At 41.6% G+C, this 21,396-nt stretch overlaps 4 protein-coding genes across 4 annotated transcripts; 1 reads left to right on the forward strand and 3 right to left on the reverse strand.

Moving 5' to 3' along the window:
- Nucleotides 1–129: 129 nt before the first annotated feature.
- rapsn (receptor-associated protein of the synapse, 43kD) lies at nucleotides 130–8,410 on the reverse strand. Its single transcript, XM_027022367.3, has 8 exons — nucleotides 7,787–8,410; nucleotides 6,166–6,504; nucleotides 5,086–5,244; nucleotides 4,111–4,209; nucleotides 3,824–3,946; nucleotides 3,608–3,661; nucleotides 3,178–3,377; nucleotides 130–2,408 (listed from the first exon to the last, which is right to left on the reverse strand). The coding sequence occupies exons 1-8, from the start codon at nucleotides 8,009–8,011 to the stop codon at nucleotides 2,336–2,338; spliced, it is 1,272 nt and encodes a 423-aa protein (XP_026878168.1). The 5' UTR covers nucleotides 8,012–8,410; the 3' UTR covers nucleotides 130–2,335.
- Nucleotides 8,411–9,748: 1,338 nt separating this feature from the next.
- On the reverse strand, nucleotides 9,749–13,553 carry kbtbd4 (kelch repeat and BTB (POZ) domain containing 4). Its single transcript, XM_027022354.3, has 4 exons — nucleotides 13,092–13,553; nucleotides 12,847–12,988; nucleotides 11,869–11,975; nucleotides 9,749–11,652 (listed from the first exon to the last, which is right to left on the reverse strand). The coding sequence occupies exons 1-4, from the start codon at nucleotides 13,551–13,553 to the stop codon at nucleotides 10,792–10,794; spliced, it is 1,572 nt and encodes a 523-aa protein (XP_026878155.1). The 3' UTR covers nucleotides 9,749–10,791.
- Nucleotides 13,554–14,310: 757 nt separating this feature from the next.
- On the forward strand, nucleotides 14,311–16,866 carry LOC113585067 (protein FAM180A). Its single transcript, XM_027022356.3, has 3 exons — nucleotides 14,311–14,684; nucleotides 15,106–15,185; nucleotides 16,222–16,866. Exons 1-3 carry the CDS (start codon nucleotides 14,603–14,605, stop codon nucleotides 16,531–16,533), a joined length of 474 nt encoding a protein of 157 aa, XP_026878157.1. The 5' UTR covers nucleotides 14,311–14,602; the 3' UTR covers nucleotides 16,534–16,866.
- ddb2 (damage-specific DNA binding protein 2) lies at nucleotides 15,266–21,116 on the reverse strand. The gene is made up of 11 exons (XM_027022355.3): nucleotides 21,012–21,116; nucleotides 20,745–20,889; nucleotides 20,465–20,586; nucleotides 20,125–20,316; nucleotides 19,543–19,709; nucleotides 19,081–19,180; nucleotides 18,784–18,961; nucleotides 18,531–18,676; nucleotides 18,232–18,387; nucleotides 17,221–17,266; nucleotides 15,266–17,093 (listed from the first exon to the last, which is right to left on the reverse strand). The coding sequence occupies exons 2-11, from the start codon at nucleotides 20,887–20,889 to the stop codon at nucleotides 16,909–16,911; spliced, it is 1,437 nt and encodes a 478-aa protein (XP_026878156.2). The 5' UTR covers nucleotides 21,012–21,116; the 3' UTR covers nucleotides 15,266–16,908.
- Nucleotides 21,117–21,396: the final 280 nt, after the last annotated feature.

Here is a 21,396-nt window from a genome sequence, read left to right on the forward strand (position 1 = left end):
TGCATGGCTTTTTAACTTTGTGAAAATATTTAGATGTCATACCTAAAAGGTTTCCATTACTATGTGGTTATGTTTGCATTATAAACATTCCATGTTGTTACAGCTTAAGAAAAAGTAAGAGACTGCCAGTAAAGTGTAGCAAAGTTTTTTTTTAATTGCATTTCCACTATAAAAGTCCACAGTCCACAGGGTATGTTAAGCATTCTCAAACATCTGTTGTATGTCTAGGCACATAAGCAGAGATTTAACCTGATTCTAAAGCACAAACATATTTATATTGTAAAGATCAAATGTAAAGAGGTAGATATGGTCTGCGAGTTGCCAGAATGGGTGAATGCTAAATTGGACAACAGCAATTTGTTAGTAAAACTGGACAGATGTATTTATTTTCAAAACAAAAGGTATAATTATTAAACATATATGTTAAAAATAATTAAGTAAGAAAAGAGGCAAAAATAGAAGAGCAGCATTATCTCAGTTTGCTCCCACTAAGATATTGTCACGGGGGGTCAGCCTCTCCGCAGGGGAACCACGCCCACTCGCTGTGAGATCCACGGTAAACACCTACCTCGTTCCCAATCACCTGCCTACCAACCCGGTGCACCTGTTCTTTGTCTCTCCCATCACCTATTTCAACCCGCAGGTCGGTAGGGAGGACGCTGCGCATTAACGGACTACCGTGTGAGGAGTTGCCACGCCAAGCCAAGCATTTGTATTTTTGTTTTTCAATTTTGTTGCCAGACATTTGGGCCTTTCCCATGGAGAATAAAGAGCACTTTCTGGCAACTTCGGCTCTTGCTCCCTCTGTGCCGCCCCCGTCACAGATATGAATTAATTCTATTCATATTAACATTACTCCATATTAAGTGTTTACTTGCTCAGAAAAATATGTGATAGATGTGATAAAAGAAAATTCAAGCTCATTGTTTAAGATGTAGAAAACATATTTAAAAGTTTAAATATTATGTAGTAGGCTTTCAATTTATTAAGGTGTATTGAATTGTACATGCAGTATTTGCTAAGTCTTTTTTTTTTTAGTGTGAATAATGAGCAGAGTTGGGTCAAAAGCAAACCTGTATTTAACCAGTGGGTCTCAGACCTAGAACCGATGGCTCCAAACCCAGCTCAGGCATCAGACTGAGACCATGAGGAGTTCTAACTGCCAGGTGAGCTAATTAGGTATGTTAGAGTAGGGAAAATACAAAAAGGTGAAGGGAAAAACACTAGGCTTGGATAAAGAACTACAGCAACAGGCAGGTAGTACAACTCATTGAGATCATTAGTACACAAAGGTACTTTTAGAGGCTTGAAAGGAATTGTTCTCAAATGTTATACTGAAATAAACCATTTGATAATTTGAGAAAATATTCAAACTAATCATTTGTGATCACGGTAATGTGTCATTTTCAATTTTAAAAAATCTGCACATATTAAGAAATAAATGGGGAAATAACATTTGTCACTTAAAATAAAAAGATTAAAGCATTCCTGAAATTTCCAACATTTCAGTGCTTATAGGTGGCTAAACATCAGAGCTGTATGAATTATTTGTTGTCAGAAAGACCTCAAATCAGATTAAATCATTTGAGATCTGACAGTAGTTGCATAGCTACTTGGTCAAATAAGTAGACCATTATAACATATCTTTGGCTAGCCAACAGAGCTTGATAGTTAACAAATTAAAATTCTGAGAAAGTAAATATATAAAGATATCTACTTTTAGCATTAATTTAACCAAAAACAATGAATGTCTAGCTTGTTACTGATATTGTTGATAAAGATACAACAAATGAAAATGTCTTTGCATTTTTACAGTTTGCATAATTCATTACTTGTTGTATTGAATTTACAGGTACCAAATGATGGACTGCCCCACAAATCCTAGTTCTACTCAAATCATCATCCATGAAAACATGCTGGCACATTGGTATTCACCAAGGTTCCAAGAGAAGGTGTGTAGTGACCATCCCTTTGACACGTCACCCACTTCCCACCTGTCTTCTGAGTGCTTGGTGTGTAAGCCACAGCTTCAGGCCATCCCATCATTCTATGTATACATTATGTGCATGTTGTTGCAAGTCTCATAACACAGCACAATGATTAACGCTTGGTTCTGACTGCCAAAGCTCTCCATTATTGTGTTTTCTCTTTGCGAGATGAAATGTTCTGTCTTGGTATCATTCATTAATTTCAGATGATATAAACAGGGTGGAACTGGACACTCACCCTTTGTTCTGTTTCTGTGTCTTCTGGTAGAGAAACGCTCAGTCTGTCTCGAGAGGAGCCATTTTGACAGATAATTTAGTCCAAGGCAGAACCTTTTAACTACAGAGTATCATACAAAACCTGGCTTTATGGAAGAACGGCGACACTTTGGACAGCCCTGTGTCCCATTTGTTTGCAGGCACCTGTTTAAAAGAGAAATAATCAATTCACCAGTATCTGTAAAAATTGGATTTGCATCTTTCATAAACTACATACAGGATAATGTCCTTTGCTAAACCAATATAGCTTCGCATAGGGCCCATCCGCTCACTTCATTCATAATAAGCCTCTAGGGACCCACTACTTCACAAGCTCTTCACAGGGGTCGTCAGATGGGCACCTCCCTTTGTCGGTGTTTGGATAAATTAAGCCCACAACACCTCCAGAACAGTGAGGACTGGCATCCTACCACCACCCTCTTCCAAACTCACTTTTAAACAACAGACCCATCACTTAACAAACCTCTTTATACATAAGGCCATATTGGCCTCCCTGGTAACTAAGGGCATACATAGCCCCACTGACACTGTTGATGCATGCCTAGTGCAGTCCATCCCATTTGGACTTTATGCACTACACCAACTGCTAACGCTGAATTAACCTCACTATATTTACCTAATTCATACAGCATTGCAAGTAAGACACAGTATCCGAAAACAATGAACATGCTTTCACAGTTTCTCACAACCAGTATCCAAAATTACCACCAGCCAATGGTCAAATACATGTAAAAAAGTTGGTTTGGTCAAAAAATAAAATGGAACCACTAACTAGTTGCTGGAGGCTTTTTTTTTTTTTTTGGAACTGCAACTTACCCTAATGCAATCCACAGTACAGTTTTAAGGCTGGTAAACAAATATTTTGGTCTCTTTTGCTATTTACTTCCAGAACGAGCACTACAAGGACACGTACTTTAGGTGAAAAATGTGGGAGCAGGGCAGAGCCTGCAGCTGCTGGTTCTTCTCGCCGATGGACTCGCCACACATGCCGCAGTAGAGCTCCAGCTCCTCCACACACTGTAGGAACTTCACCACCTGCTCCCTCAGCTCCTCTTGTTGCTCCTTGCTGCGGTAGATGCCCTCCGTCAGCCAGTGCACCTTCAGTGAGCAGAGCTGCAGAAGACCACGCGACTTGAGGGACAAGCAGGGGACAGCTGATGCTGTTGGTACACAGGCCGGTAGTGGAAAGCCATCTCTCTCCTTTATCCTGGTGCTATGGAATGGACTTAAGCCTAAAGCTATGGGGAAAGGTCTGGTGCCTTGGTAAGAGCTCAGGTCTCAGGTAGGTAAATGTTAAAGTTACGCCAAAGCGAGCTTGAGTAAAGAGCCCTAAAGCTGCATACCTTGTATCCGACTGCCTCTGCCAGCTCGTACGCTCGCTGAAAAGAGTCTAGCGCCTAGAACAGAGACAGTAGTGAATACGATCATTCAAATATATAATAAATATAACAAAGTGCTATAAATGTAATCTAGGCAATAAGCAGAGCAAAAATATTGTTTTATCTCATTGTTATACAATCTGTTAAAAAATGCAGATTTTTTAAAAGCGATTTTTCAACCTTGTCATCATCTTTTTGCAGCAGCCAACACTTTCCCACCCCTAAGTAGATGGATGCTTGACCCAGGCGATTGCCAATCTCTGTCATTATACACATAGAAGACTCGTAGCGAGGGAATGCTTTCTAGACAGGTGAGAGAACAATAAAACAGTAAGAGGGCCTAAATACTGTACAGATGAGCAAGAAAAATAACAGAAAAGGGACACAAATATAAACTGTGTAGATGTACAGACAAAATTAAAAAGGTGTTGTTTTTTTAAAAAAAATCAGGGCTGAAACGGACTTACATCAACATCTTTTCGGCAGCGATGAATATCGGCAAAGTTCAGGAGACACAAGGCTTGCAGAGGTCGATCGCCATGCTGCAGAGCGATTTTCATTGACTCCTGTGTGTAATAAGGGTCTACGTTAACTTAATTTTTTCCGTAAAAAGTTTTTAAATAGAATTAAAATAATTCAAAATACACATTTTAAAAAATAGTGTAGGCGCATTACATGATTACGTCTTACATTTTCCAAAAATTTCAGAAACTCCATGGCTGTGTGCATGGAAGCTTAAATTTGATCTGTTCTGTAACACAGCTATAAACAAGGAACGTGCCTCTTAGCTGTGGGTTGCCAACAGCAGGTCACCGTGATGCCTGCCCATAGGCCAGAGCAGCGTCCCTTTGTCTCACCGCTCTCCCAGTTGTTAGGCCGGGTGTGACGACTACGTTCTTTATAATCACCCCTCTCAGACAGTGCCTCAGCTCTTGGCTGACATATTTTTATCAGGCATAGTGAAGAAGCTGGGTCAGCCTGGGGCTCAGGCCTGGGCTTTGGCACAAGATCCACAAACAGCTGCACCTGTCAGTTGTTGGTCTCCTTCTCACACATAGCCACATTGAGTAACATCTGATCTGAGGCCAGGGTTGTGCCAAGGGGACTAATAAATATGGTCACGTGTGGCAGCCAGAAGGATTAAGGTGATGGAACTGATTGACACACAAGTGACTACTGATGCAAGCTATGGTGTGTTTACACTGCCAGTGGAGGTCTGTAAAGTCACTGTGTTTGTGGTTTTAAGGCGGTGGTAGATAACCTTACTGGGACTTCCTATACTATGGGAGATTTAACTAATGTACTGCTCCTGTAATGTTGTGTCATTGCTGTGAAGGGATGCATATTAAATGCTGACTACACAACTAAAACACAGTAGTCCTATGGTTCCTGTGACTGGCCTTTCAGGGTGTGCTCTGAAGAAACCCACGCCTAGAGTATACCTCGCAGCATTCCATGGCATCTGGCAGGCGCTCCAGCTTCCTGTAGGCTACTGACATGTGGTACTGACTCATGGCACGGTACTTCAGGCTCCACCCCTTCCCATAGTCATTCACAAGCTCGGCAGCTTTGCATGGAAAGAACAGAGCCTTCTCGTAGTCCTGCAAAAACACAGAGTATGCAGACATCTATATTAGCCTGATACAGTACGCTCTGACCTTCTCATTGCTGGATAAATGGGTACGTGAATTAAAAAGATGCTACATTATTTGAAATGTTTGGAATTTACATTATTTATTTGACTCCCTCCAAGTACACTACTTATACTTAAATAACATCATCACTAGTGAAATCACTGGTAGTTAAACAAACAATTTAAATGATTTGTAAATGATTTGCCAGTTTGACATCACTCCTGACTTGGTAAAGCAACATGTAAAATCTGTAGCACCTGACTCTGTAGCGAAGCGATAGTAAACACCTATATAACATATCTTTGTTGTTTGACATAAATTGGCTACCAGTGATTTAAAAATCCAGTGGAGATTTCATCCTGAGATGAATACCACAGTACTAGTGTTCAACATGGACCAGGACAGTGCATTTTATATATTCTGGTACTTGTCGGCTTTGACATACGAATACATTCCCTACATGCCACTTTGTCCCAAACTCATTACAACAGACCACTCTAGGGACCAAAGGGATTATACTCTACAGCTCTCCACTGTCAAGGTGAGTACAAAAACCTAAATCTGTACTGGCCTGCTCTGTCTGGCTTGCCTGCTGACACACTGCATATTGCATGTTGGCGGTTTATACGACCCTGTAATCAGTGGTACTTATTTTAACAGTGAATTACTGCAGTATACTGACAGGAGGTTGCATGCGGCAGAACCTGTTGTTGTTGAGTTTGAAACGATCGCATGCATCAGCAGAGTAAATTCCCAGAATGTTCTGAATGGAGCAGAGCAGAACTGACAAAAAAATAAATAAATAGTGTAGAAGGGACGTACAGACAAATCACGTCTGCACTGCTACGGCGAGCCTATGGCACACAGCAAGGCCCTGCGAAACCGCACCTTTAGCTGGATGTAGAAGTTCCCCAAGCTGCAGCACACCCTGCACTCCAGCATCTTGTCATCATTGTTGTGCGCGTAGCGCAAGGCCTTTTCGTAGCTCTCCAGGGCTTTCTGGAAGATGCTGAGACCCAGGAACGCGTTGCCCATGCTCAGACACACCTGCCCATTGAGCTGCAGGCTTACAGTGGTGCCCTGCATGTTCAAGCAGGTCTTGCAGTACGAAATGGTCTTCTGGAAGTCACAGAGTTTCTCGTTGCTGCGGGCTAGGTTTAGGTAGCCTTCTGTTAGGTAGTCTGGGTCCTCCATCTCCCGCGCCGTGTCAATCTGAGCAAGGGCGTACTGATAGTGGAGTGAGTGTGCGTGCGTGCGTTTGTGTGCATCAGTGACAGCAGCATCAAAGAAAAGCAATGTATAAATTACATTATCACTGAAGTGAGGTTTATGTTTAACCAATTTACATGCTCATTAACTAGTGGAATTCTCTACCACAAACTACTATTATTTACACACAGTATCTGTGAAGCAGCAGTGAACCTTTCATGGCCTATAACTCTGTATCCCTGGAACTGGGTCCTTGTCATCCAAATGTTACTATTTTTGACACTGATATGATGAAGGCTTCAGCATACTGTGAAGTGTGGACCTGTGGACCTGATCCTAGATCTGCAATCTTAGCCTAAAGCACCTGATAAACATGAATGCCGTAGTGCTCTGAGTTCTCTTAGTTGGTACATTGAACATGCCACAACTCACTATTGAACCAACTTAAATGGCAATATGTGAGCATATCTTAGTATCATTGCATCACATCATCATCATCATCATCACCACACTCTATAGCTTCCAGATCTGAATTCAACATGTTGCAATTACCATCATAAACTGTAATACACATGTGATTTTATTCACCTGCCTAAATAAACCACACATGCTCTTATTCAAGTAGCCTCTTGTAGGAATACTGCTCACAAAGGTTATACAGATACTTCATAAAGGAATTAATACTATTTCTACTACTGTTCACCACTGACAAGTATTTTGTTCCTGCTGTTTAAGTGTACTGACTTGCTATTGAACTCTTCACTAAACATAGCAGAGCATGTTCCTATATGTGTAAGGGGGTCTATGTCAACAAGATGCAGTGAGCCAAGGATCATATGGCATGTGGCTCTCCTTTTCTACGGAAGCTGCAAATTAAAAATGGCTCCACGAGATATAATGAGCCGTTATTAAACTTAATTTTCTGTTACTGAGCCTCATCACCATATTTTTCATATATGTTTGCTTATTTTGTATTATTCACACCAATCACCAAATAATGAATTATTAGTATCATTATTATTTTCAGATGGTCACATGGGCATAACATTAGCATTTGGCAACATTTTGTAAGGTCAAACTTTAAGTATCTGAGCTGTAAATATCTTGAAATGATTAATTATTCATCAAAAAAAATGTAATCTATTCTGTTTTCGGTGATATTAAGTAGACTAATAAAATACTTAAAAGTGGATGCCAAATGTTTATAAAATCAAGTCTCTTAAAGCCACACTCTTCAATAATGTACTTGACTGAAAGGGCATTTAAATGTTGGTAAAATGCTTATAAAGCGGCAACTTACCTTTAGCATCTCTCTGTATTTGCCCATCTCTGAGTGGGCTGTAATCAGGCAACCCAGAGCCCTGAACTTCCCCCCAGGATCTGTAGTCTTCTCCAGCACCTTCATCCACACATGTAGCGCTTTCTCCGTCTCATTGGACTGGTAAAGCCTCAGACCTTTCTCAATCTGCTGCTTTGTTTGGTCCTGGCCCATCTCTACAACCATGTGCTTCATAAAAATACTCATCCACCTGGCTTTCTGGCCTTCAGACGCCAGCGTACAATCCTCTTACGTGCACTGTTAGGACAACAGAAATGCGGACGAAGCACCCGTGGCAGGCCTTTGCGCCCTTCAAACACTTCAGTCCCTTAGCCTTGGGTGCAGGGAGCTGAGGAAGAAACTGGATCTACTGCATACAAGAGCCCCAGTGCCAAATCTCTCATTGCTCATTGCCGCCACAAAACCTAAGAGAAAAAAATAAATAATCGCCCGCGCTCCTTGCACCTTAATCTTCTGAAACAGCTACCGTGGACGTCTTAGGAGATTTTAGTGACATACGAAGACACTGGAAGAATACCAATCCAAGGCACTGGTAATGATCTCCCAGAATATCTACTCCCTCCACGCCCCAGTGGGAGGAATTCTGGTTCCCCTAGACCCCTCCTTTCCTACACCTCTTCCCTCCCTCCCTGTGCAGGGCTGGAGCAACAGCAGATGGCCTTGTCAGTCTGGACCATGTGTCCCTGCTGGAATCCAGCCTCATTCTCTGAAAAGACCCAAGGTCACAACAGACGCCCAAGCGTCTCCCTACCACTTCCAACTCTATCCTTCACCTCCTCAGCTGCACCTTTTCCCCCCAAACGTCATCAAGGTACTAACACCACAGTACATATGCCCCCCCCCCCCCCAAAAGGTCTAGTGGTGTTAGTCCCCAAGTGTTAGGACTTGGCAGGCAAGGGGCTAAAACCGGCCAGTTATTTCACAACACTAAAGGAGAGCAAGTCAAAATCTCCTTGTACTGGCCGGTGAGTTCCTGTGGGTGGGCCTTGTTAAGGCATACATACCCTCACACCCCCTCCATATTGGTGTCAGCAACTGATGCTTAGAATAGTTCACAAAGTCTGACATGGTATTTGTCTTGAGTTACAGTATCACTGCTTCTTGAAACACACTGACAGTACTGAACTGTCAGGCTCTCGCCTGAAGCTAGCTCCCTCAGCCTTCCTTGTCTGCTTTCAGCTGCTACAAAGATACAAATAGGTACTGTTACTGCCTTTCCATTCACAAAATGAACCTTTGGAGGTTCTAAGTCATGTCATAATTCCTGGAGGGTTGCTGCACAAGACAGCCTTAGACTTCACTGAAGGGTGGGTGTGTCACTAACTTGACTGGAGGGTGGGTGTGTCCTTTCTTGCACAACATTGCTAAAATTGACTGACATAGTAATTTTGCAAGAATGTGTATATAAACATTTTCATATTCACCAAAATATAGGAGACAATTGTCTATTTCTTTACACACAACAGAACAAAAACGACCCCAAGGATATCAAAAATAGAATAATCTGAATAATCACAGAATAATCTGTAGGAGTAGTGAAAGTAAGATTAAACATAATGGCGTCTCTGCCAGAGTGTCATATATTTAAGGGAAGTAAAGGCTCAGTGAGGTCAGGCAGGTGAAGACACGCTATACTGGCTGGGTTACACATGCAGAGTGCTTCCTGTTCCAGCAGTCAAGTCATGTGATCAGCAACAAGCCAATCATTTTAGGCAAGAATAAAATAAACAAGCTGCTACTACCTAAACTCTTTAGAGTTTACTAACTAAACTGAATATTTTCAGGCATGATAAGGCACTATAGGCACTTATAAATCTTAAATCTGTGACAGCAGCATTCTTCCTTCAGCATGCAGATGGATATTTCTGTGGTTTTAATAAGGCTACTTAACTGATGCTATATACACTCAAAGACAAAAAGCAATAATATTCCACATTTAATGTAAATGTTGGCCAAAGAAATTGGAGCATGACTGTAATAAAAACATCTGTTGCTTCAAAAGCCTTTACATGAGCATGTTTTGTCCACAATACTGCCATCAATAGTCAGATATACGTGTCACAAAACACAAAGACTATATCAACACTGGATATAGTGAGGAGAACTCCTCTGAAATTCCACTGTCAAAAAAAGTGTGTTTTTTATTTTTTGACATCATGCCATGGCTTCATTATACTGATACAAAACCCTTGCTACATGCAGTAGGAAATCCATACTTGGAAAGTGTTTGGACTATTAGACACTACAGCTCAATAACTGGAGCTACCTCACATTGATAAGTTTTCCAGTTTGTAACTTTTTGACTGTATGTGGTATGTGTTTTTGATGACACTGTAGATTACACAAGAAGAAAACCTTTGGCATGGTAAATTTACTATATCAACAGTCAGCTATTTAAATTACTACCCAAACTCAATATCTGAATAGATGTAAGGCCCATATTTATCAATCATTTTAGAGTAAGAGTGCTGACATGTACTATTAAATACAATTATACTGAAACAAGTGGCTTGCTCAGGGATCATCATTCTTACTCCAAAATGGTTCATAAATATAAGCAACTGTATTTTTTAGAAAAATAACACATTCAAATGCAAGTCAACCAAGCTTTTAACTGCACTCGAACACTACGTCATCAGCTGGACTTGAAAATGTATTGTCAACAAGACAATAATTAGGCTTGTTTATTCTGCTTCAGTAGATGCCAAAGGAAGTATGGACTCATTCATTTTATAGTTCAGATTATTAATGGCTTTCACTGATACTGAGCTGTGTGCCACAGTTTACCACACTGCACAACTGGATAAGGCTTGTAACACAAACGGCAAATACAAAATCACTGTCTTGCACTACGGTTTCAGCTTTTCCTACTACATCACTATTCACCACCACTGCAAATTGTATGCTCCTAACACATTCACACAGTCGCCCTGAATTATGGGACGAATAGCATTTCAAGCAAACCATCAGGCCAGAACAAACTGCCAGTTCGTCAGAAGGATCTTGATTCCCTTGATGACGGACACGACGGACGTGGCGGGGTTCAGCTTCAGCGTGTTGGCATCGCCCTTCTTGCATTTGTCCCTGAAGACATAGATGCAGCCGTTGCAGCTGGCCACCTTCCAGAGGGACGGCACGCAGCTCCACACCTCGGGGAAGCGCAGACGCGTGAAGCTGTCCAGGAGTGGGTTGTAACACACCAGCGAGTCGCCCTCGGCCACCACGAAGATCAGGTCCTTGTGGGCAGTGGCGTGCATGCAGCCAGCAAAAGGCAGCATGTACGGCTTGGTGTGGCAGTGTTGCACTGCTGTGTCGAAGCACTGGATGAGGCGTGAGGGCTTGGTGAAGAAGTCCATGTCGTTCTCCTCTCCGCCCAGCAGGTAGATGGTGCCGCCCAGGTTCACGCCGGCTGCGCCCGACACCGCCGTATCCAGCTGGCTCGTCTCCGTCCACATGTTGTCCCTCACCGTGTAGTAGATGACGGCGTTGGACAGCGTGTCCTGTAATGTCTTGCCGCCCAGCGAGTAGATGGCATCCTCGGCGGTGACAGACACTAGGGTGTGGTGGAGGCGATCACGAGGCAGCGGCGCGCACCGCTCCCAGTCCATCGTGTGCATGTTACACTTCCACATGCGCCGCGGGATGGAGCCGCCCACCACATACAGGTCTGAGCCGTGCTTGCACGCCGCCGTGATCTGGTGGCACAGGCTGTTCTGACCGCTCACGCTGATGGCGTCGTCCTCGTCGCAGTGCAGAGACACGGCCAGAGAGTGTGTACGCGTCTCCTCCTTCCCAATCAGGTAAATGTGCACGTTCTCACCAATCTCCTGAAATGCAGGGAGGAGGGGTGGAAAACCGGGAGAATATTAAAAAAAACATTACATTTAATTACAGTAATTACATTTAAAATGCCATCTGCATAACTGGATTGAATCAGTGTGTTATAAAATCATTGAGTGCGTTTAAAAAAAATCATTCTATTTACAGTGTAAACAGAAAATCCTAATTACATGTTAATTTTGGGAAAGTGCATTAAAACCTACCTTTAGGCTGTCTGAGAGCATATCTGAGAATTCCTCCCGCTCAACTTTGTTGTGGTTTATCCAAGACTCAATTGCTGAAGTTGGATTTTGTGAGCTTGGAACACCATCTAAGACAGGGAAGTTAAGATCATCAGCTTTAAACTGCAATTTGAGAGAGGGCGATTCAAATACATCATATGAATCCAGTCCATTTAGTTATTCTGACAAATCAGAGCCAGAATTAGACTGAATAAGAGGTAATGTGCTCTCTAAATCATTTCACTTTTGCAGGGACTATTATACACACCAAGTACTAATAAACATGTTTGAATTATTGTATGCTTTAGTTCATGAATGCTGATTCTCATTCAACATGGTGCTTATGCAATTTCCTAGTATTCCTGCATAGATGTCAAGTTGTACAGGTTGCACTTAAAAAAATTCTACACTTTTGAAGGTATATAGCCATATAAGGCCCACATTTATGTTTAAATGTGTAAGGACAATGTACCCTAATATGGTGTTGCTGTAAACATAGAACTGTTTATGATAACAGACCAATTTCACTAAGTTTTGTTTTACATTTTTCTGCTTTATTACACGGATTTGATTACAAATGTTAGAAATATTCAGAAAGGACATATGTGAGTTTAAAACAGTCTAGAAGTCACATCAGGGTTACTGTCTCTAGTGGCTGACGTACTTGTCATAATTAGTACATAAAATGTTGCTGAGCCTAATCCTGATTCTGCAACATTCCATTCCACTTTTAGACTGAATGATTTATATGCAGCTTGAATCCATATCCGTTTATTTTATTTTAGCTCCCACAATCCCAGTACCTCTCTCAATCAAATATAGAGCCTGCCTCTTCAAATATACAGCCTCAACACTGTTACATGAGACCGTCGACTACACTGCTAAAGAACCGCTAGACTTCTCCCTGAACAAACTTAGCAATGCTAATGCAAACCAGCTCGTTCTGTCCACAGAACCCACCTTTGATGATGTCCATTAGGAGACGCAAAGGCAGGTTGAGGAACTCCTCTGTCTGATGCAGCTGCACCAGATGAATCTTGGCACAGTGTTTAGCAGCTGTATAGAGTTCCTGGTCACTATGCCTATCTGCCAACCACATCACCTAAAACAGACAGCTCAGTTAGCCACTGCCCAGTATTTAGGAATGGAACAGAGGCCAATGGTACTCCACTGAGGGGAGATAAAAAAAGCTGTCCAACACCCACCTGCAGACAATTCTTAACCTCCACAGTCCGTGAGAGGAAGCGTGAGCACTCCTCAAACAGAGCAGTGAGCTGATACATGTCAGCCATTTCGTAGGTGTCTTGCAGGTCTTCCACCTGGAGTTTGATCATCCCATGATAGATGTAGTCCACTAGCAACTGGAAGACAGGCGCACTGACATCTTTCAGCTCGATGTTGCGATCATGGGCCTCCCTAAGGTTTGAGGTGAACATGGACCTGAAGAAGCTGCTCTGCGCTGACAGCACCAGGCGATGAAGCTGGAACTCTCTGCCTTCCACTGTGACGGTGACGTCTGCAAACAGGCCATCCTCTAAACACAGGTCCATGATGCTCTTGACGACGCGGGTGGAGTGGGAGCGATCAGTGAAAGTGTAGCCCTGGAAGTAGTTTTCCTCTCCAGACGAAGCCCCGACACTGAGACCCCCGTCATCACTGGTCTCCATGGCATTCGATGATCGTAAAACATACACAGGGACTTCCCACACCCTCTCACTCCGGTTGAAACGTGGCAAAAAAAAATTATCAACGGTACAAACACAATGTTCCAGATTATAGAGTGATTACAGAGTGATTCGAGTGATTACATATATACTTTGCCCTGTATGGGGACGCGCTCACGCAAGCAAACTCGACATGGACAAGAGCGCAGCCAGCACATCCATCAACAATGACGCTACCTAGCCATCACAAGGCAATAGCAACCCAGGAAAGTACATCTAGCAGTTATTCTGCGAGCCTTCCTTAGCTAAATGAATTAGATTAAAACATTTGCTGTCTAAACAAGCAAACGTAGCTAGCGTTAACTATCTTAGACGTTAGCTCAGTCTACTAGTTAGCTTACTAGCTAAGTAGCTACTAACGTTAGCAACAATATCTGCAGCTAGCTAGTTCGTCTGCACACTCTATAGGCCCACTTCGGATGACTTGGTTATACACTGAATGCATATGCAATATGCTAGTCTGACAGTTGTAAAAATATCGCACACTACTTGCGGATTTACGGACTTTCACTTGTAACCGCACAGCCCTCATAAAAAGACGGGTTTTGATTAGCCATAACGGGGCTGCTTTGGTGCGTGTTGATGTAAGCGCCGGGAAGTGCGTATTGGCGGCGTGTCTCTAGCTCGCTGCTGCCACGGTGCGTTGGAGGCCCGTCATTGCATATAGAGTAAGCGAACTGAACGTCATTTCGTAGACTATCGTCAACACCGTGTAAATCTCTTAATTACTGTATGGCACGTATATCCAAATATCTCACAATATATTATTACTTATACATGCAATTGTCTAAAAAATAGACAATCCTTCGACTGCAAAAGACAAAATAAATAATTCTAAATTCTGCAGAGTGTTGGCCGAAACATTTATTTCCCCGAGGTGGAAGAATGCGACCAAAAAAAGGAACCGCATTCTGCGGTTTTATTGCTGAAATATATCCAACTAGAAGTGCCATTGCTGTTGTTCAGATGTTTCAGGCGAATGGTTTGTTGCAATGTCGTCAAAAATGCAGTGGATTCAGTTCACGTGGGCTGTCGTTTGTCTTGTGTTTTTTAGGGACTTTTGCCACATTTCGGGTAGGCTATTTTAATACTTGTGACTTGTTGTGTTTCCATTATTGTTTATTTAAAAAAATCAGAAAGTGCTCAATTTTAGCATTCTACTTTTACCAACGGAGTGCACAGGGTTGGCAGGCCATATTATGTCGTGCAATACATTGGCAATTTGCAGATTTTGAGTGACATAAAATACGACAGATATGGATTACAGTTACTGATTGGTTAATATTTTTAATAACGAAGCAAAGTTGTATCCGAGAACCAGATATCACGAGCAAGCGTGGGATTTATAAAATCCCACTATATGATTAAGTGTTAACCTCCTCGGTTTTCAGTACGAGGAACTTAAAAACAGTTCAAGTATCAGGTTACAGTTTTCAGTTCTGTTAATGACAGTAAACCTGATAAAAAAAATCCCAAACATTTATTTTGTATTCAGATCCATCAGCTGTTCTACACGGTGGCGTCTCTCAACACGCTTTCATCAAATCGGTCAGCGATGCAAACTTGGTATTTGAGGTAGGAAGGCTTCATTATTAGTGTTTGCTCCTTCTTTCACATGCACGGTTCGAGTCGAAGGAAGCACGTATAATTACTCATTAAAGGGTTAAATCATTTATTTCAGAAAGTCGTCAGCCATACACACGCTGCAGAACAAAATTAGAGAACGCCACACAATTTCCTAAATGTCAAGGTCACTGTCTAGTCCTATGTGAGTTTATCCTAACAGGAGTAAAAGAGCAGTATTTGAAGCTTATTTCACGAGTTGTATATATTCTAAAGAACAGTATAAAAAACTTAAATGAGATAATCGAAAAAGAACACGATCAAATCTAGAGAACACTTTCAGATACCAGAACGTTTCAGAATGTTTTCAGCAGCAGGAGTGGGACCTCTCCTACAGCTACATGGCAGAGTGAACAGAACCTTCAACAACACGTGGTTCCTTCCTTGTATTCATCACCCAATCAGCCAGTAATTTGCATGCAGGACAATTGCAGGACAATTGCCCCCCCTGTAGTTCCCTGAAACAGACATTGAAACAATGAAAGGGCCAGCTCAGAGTCCTGATCTAAACACAATCGAAAACCTCTGGAAAATCCTCGGTGACAGTTATGGCCAAGAAACCCACAACAGTCACCGAACTGTGGAAGAAACTGCAAGAGTGGACCAAAATCACACCAGAGCAGCGTGAGAAGTCAATCAAAGCAACGGCCCGTACACTTCCTACTGATTAGTGACTGTTGTAACGTGCAGAAAATTTAGTTGTAATCTTTCTCTGTGCTACAGTCACTGTTGTTCTCCAATTTTGATCATTGCTTTCTGCAAAATAAAGGTTTTATGTTAAAATACGTTGGTTATTTTGTAAAAGTGTTCTAGCAGCATGGTATACCCCTAACCTTCAAATGTTGACCAGTGAAGATTATTTTCTGAAAAAATCAAGTGTTCATAAATTGTTCTCTAATGTGTGTGTGTATATATATATATATATAAATGTGTGTGTTTTTAAAAAGGTTAAACTATAGAGAAAATATGATTTACATGTTCATCTTAGTTCTTACTGAGTGGCCTCGTGATTGATGCTGACAACAACGTTGCCTTGCGGGATGAAGAGATGGCATCGATGAAGCAGGGCCGAGCTTTCTTAAGCCTTATAAACGACAACGTACCCAAGACCGTGCCCGCAATGGAGGAACTGCTAGCCACTCTGGAGGAGGGCGAGCAGTCATTCTCTCAGTCCAGGTTTGAGACCCTCATCCTAGGAATGATTTACTCAGCCTACCAGGTCCAAGAGCAAGACCATGCTTGGCCATGGGTCCTTGGGCGCCTAGCAAACGTCACCCTCAATCAGCTACGCAGGTTTTAAATAATCCCACAGTGAATCTACAAGGCAGTTTCAAAGTCCAGGTCCTCACGTTTAGCCAGTGTGTATGCCTCACAGACTGTCAGAGAGAACCCTGTGTATTTTGAGATCTTTAGGTAAACATGTTACTACTCACCCCCCCATTAGTAAATACCCATGCTGTTTTATTTTTTAACTTTTTGTTTCCAATATGACTCTTCCTTGCTATTCTAACCAGTACAAAGTATATTATATGAATAAACAATGTTTAAAAAGTTATAAAGTTTAAAAACTGGAAAAATATCTTAAAATAAAAAAAAGCTGTATGAAAATGGATACATCATTGTCTTACAACGATGTCTATTGTACATATAATCTTTAAGTAGCGGCAGAGCCCATCTATGACTTCTTTTTCACCATTTTACATTCAGTTTTGGTTTTTGGTCTTGGTCGGGGGTGCTGCTGAGCTCTCTGCTGGACTCTAGAGTTTCCATCTCTCTCTCCAGACTCTGTTCTTTCCTCTCTTTGTGTTCCAAGCATCTGGCTTACAGTATCATCCTGGCTCCAGATCAAAATATTATAACCTGCAGATGAACATTAAGTGTTCTCAGGAAAGAAGTGCACATTCAAAATAACACACACAGGCAGTTTTCAGTTTTTGACTTTCCTTGAATAATTTTCACAATTACAAGAATTACACGGAGTACTTACCCATTCCAGATGCCAATACGCTCCCCATTGGATGGAATTTGTTGAGCTAACAAACAACATCATAGACATTATGAATGTTCTGAATGTCAACACTTTTTTGCACCAAAGGTAGAGTACAGCACTGTATTCACCAACAATACAACCCCCCAGTGTTTTTTTGGGGTGCTGCATCATTTGAATTACAGAACATGTCTACCACTTTGTGACACAAGCAATAATTAAGACCTCTTTAGTGTGCATAAGTATTTATCCCCAAATGCAATACCTCTTAGAGACTTTTACAATTATACACAGGTGTCTTGGGGTATGTATGTCTATAAGCAATGGTATTTTTGAGGCCACACTTCCATGAAGCAGAGTGTACAGCTTAAACTGGGTGTATATGTGCTATAGTGCTCCTGTACTGTTATTGTTGCTGAATCTATCTTTAATGTCCTCCTTTTAAATAAACTATCCCTTATCTGTACTTTCCATAACTTTGCATCTAACCTGTTTGGAGAGCACCTTGGTCTTCGGGCAGGCCTTGCAGAACAGATGTATTTATACTGACATGTGACAAATAACGTCACTTTGATTACACACAGGTGGACTTCAATCAATGAATTATGCAGCTCCTGCAGTTAAAAGGTTGGGCCTGATACTATGTAGAAGTTTCATAGCAAAGGGGGTGAATACGCATGCACTGACAACTTTTCAGTTTTTTAAACAAGGTATTGTTTTCCTTCAACTTCAAGAATTTGGACTATTTTGTTACATCCTTTACACGAAATCCAATTGCAAATCCATTTTAATTCCAGGTTGTAACACAACAAAACAGGAAAAACACCAAGGGTATGAATAGTTTCATGAGGCGCTGTATCCATGTTGGTTTTGGTATTACTGTAGGTAATACACTGACATATTGGGAGATTTGTTTTGTTGACAATATGCACGTATGGGCACAGAGAGTCCTAGGAACCATGAACCCACAGTTATTTTGTAAGACTGGAGAGGAAGTAAAAACCCACTTACAGACACAATGCCATGGGTGTTGGGGTCTTTCAGCTGATTCACAAGCCTGCCTGTGTTGGCATCAAATATATCAATGGTTCTCTCATCATCAGTAAAGACACGGTCATCAGGGTAACGGCCAACAACAATGAGATCATATATGGGGTGCCAAGTTGCCTAAGATGAAAACATCACAGACATCCTCATGGCTTTTGGAATATTATAAGTGAATTGGGCCAAGAAAATCACCAAACCAGTTCACACCCAAAAGAGTTCAATCGATGTAATTGTCTAATCAGATGGTTCTCCTGGGCTCTGACCTTGATGGGTGTCAGGTGCTGGAACTGTCGATGTGGGTGTACAATAACCTGAGATGGCTTAGACCAATCAAATGAGGAATATATCCTGATCTCATCCATCTGGTCTGTAGTGAGAAGCTTGGTACAGTCAGTTGGGTTGAAATAAGCTAAAATAAGGACAATTGAAGAAAGGAGAGAGCAAAAATAAATGTTCATCAAATATATATGCAGTTCATTGCCTTTTCTTTAAGTGCATGGGCATTTGTGCACTTACCAGCATTAACAGGCTTCTTATGAGGGATTTCATGCAAGTAACTGTTTTTGTCTTTAATGTTTCTGAGGTCCCACAGCTTAACAGTGGTGTCAACAGATGATGTTGCCATGAGCCAGTCATAGCGAGGGTTGAATTCTGCATGGGTCACTTTACCCTTGTGTAGCTTCTCATTTAAGATCTACAGTGAGATGGGGAAAGGCATATTTCAAGAAAGATCAAAACCTCCTTTATTGAAGAAGTGATGTTTTCTTTTACTTTACAAAGACAGCATCTTCACTACTATTGCTTATCTCCCACCTCTTGTCCATCCAGTCCAAACAAAAGCAATCTGCCTGCATTGTCCCCAGTAACGACCATTTGGCGACTCAAAGAAACATCCACACAGCAGTACCAGTAACTAGGGACGACAGCAGAGATTTGGAAGTCATTAAAATTTGTTATGATACAAAGGGATTACTACCATTATTTTAAATGTGCCACTGCATGTAAAATCATTGTATGTCATCAGTGTGTTTACATTTTTGCAGGAGAAAGGTAAAAGGCAGCACATCTGCAACACACCCAATGTGAGAACGCTTCTCTCTCGAGCTCATTTTGGAAATCACAGTGTTGTACAATCTCTGATGATTGGCAGTACTTGATCAGTAATAAAAACAGAACTGAGAAAAAAGCTTATACAAGACAATGTGTACTTACACCTATATCCAAACACAAGACCTATCTGAGAGAAAAAACAAACAAACTAATCTGCTTGCTCACCAAAGACTGTGATGGCCATGGCTACAGCTGGGGACTTGAGAAATCGTCTCACTCGGTAGGTGCTCAAAGCTCTGCAAGGTGAGTGTGCCATCACCAGAGGCCACATAGACTTTGGATGCATCTGAGGGACAGAACTTCATTTCCCCAATAGAGTCACCAGCACCTTTCTGTGAGCACATAAACAGACCATCACAGAAAAGCTCAGCACCAGATGTCTGTTGAGGTGGTCCTCTCGGCTGTCCCAGAACTCCTCTTTCTAAATATTTTTCCAATATGCAGGATCATAAACAGGAGCAATTCCTTAAATTCAAGTTATGCCGATGGTGTTTGACATTTGAAATCATGTGAGACTAATTTGCTGAATACTTGGGCAAAGAAGAAAGTCAACAAAGTCTGAAAGTTATGTTGTCTTGGTCTTTTCTACCCAACTGTACAGTAAGCCAGCCTTTAATTACAAAAGAAAAAAACCAAATAGCTCAGGCCTTTATAGTGCATACTGGCAAAGTGGAAGAATTTTATTTTGTGAAAATGTCCCACATTATTATACCTGGCCAGTTGCAAGTGACAAGATATCCCTCTCACCCCTTGTATGAAGGCTGCATTGTTCAGCTCCTCATAGTCCCACAAGATGATGTCTCCACCTTTGGAGCCCACAGCCACCTTGCTGAGGTAGCTGGGGTGCCACTCGAGACATGTCACCCTCCTGTCAAATGGACTGGCTGTGCGGAGCAATCTGTAGGAGCCCAGGGAGCGTGTGAAAGGCTCCTGGAGACACTTCAGAGATGAGGGTAAAATCAACACTTCAGCTGCGCCCATATCGAAAGACAAACAAACTTACTGTTTTAATGTTTTGTTTTTTTTTAACCAGATAAAAGCACAAATTATTGGAGCTTCCTGTAACATTACTGCTGCATACTATTACCTGTCTTAGATGAGATCGGATCCGCTGTCCCAGGGAGCTTTTGTAAATGTAATGTGGTATGCTTATTTGGTTACCTTTCTTCTGCCATCCAGTCCACTTCACACTTATCTGAATGCATGACTCTACAATGCACAGAACGATTATTCCAGGTTAGGCTGTTTCCAGAAGCTGACTTTCAGAATCAGAAAGCCAGTACTAAAAGCTGCAATAAAGTTTAAATAACTATGTCATTGAGAATTTATCTATGTATCTGACCACAACTAGCTCCTATTTTGCCCACCCGGTTTTGGTGGAGTCTTTTCATCTTTCTTGGCCTTACGCTTCTTACGAGTTTCAGGAAACTCATCGTTCGGTTGTTTTTTTGCGTCGCAGAGAACTTGTTCTGTTCCACGTGTGTCAGCTTCCGTCTTCTTTCTCTTCACCATCTTACATTAAAACATATATATAAATGACAATAAATGAAGCTAAACAGTCAGTGGTTTAGTCATGCACTACAAAGCAGACGTCGCGGATATAATCATGCAAAGTGACTTCATCACTTTCGTACCTTCGAGGCGTAGGCTATCGTTATGTGTGTAGTTCGGTGGCCGTGCAATGTGCTCCTTTGCTTTCTCGTGTTTACTGTACTTCGCCGATGTGTCTGTGACGTCACTGTCGTCTGTTTCGTAACCTCCTTGCATGTAACACATTAACGCCACTAGAGGCCAGTATTGTCAAAATGTTTTCAACTCTTTGCAAAATCAATATGCTGCCCTGTTATGAAACCACAAACAAAAATAAAAGTAGAAACTTTGCACATTTACATTTAATCTAATATGGTACATAATTTGTAAAAAAATAAAAAACTATGAAAACTGGTTAAAATTTAGTCTTGGTTACAGAATAACTCCAAATGTTTTGTTTTTTTAATCACCACCTCCAAAAAAGTCATG

Source organism: Electrophorus electricus, chromosome 6 (assembly GCF_041902795.1).
Source record: "Electrophorus electricus isolate QZ-2024a chromosome 6, ASM4190279v1, whole genome shotgun sequence".
In the NCBI taxonomy this organism is placed as follows: Eukaryota; Metazoa; Chordata; class Actinopteri; order Gymnotiformes; family Gymnotidae; genus Electrophorus; species Electrophorus electricus.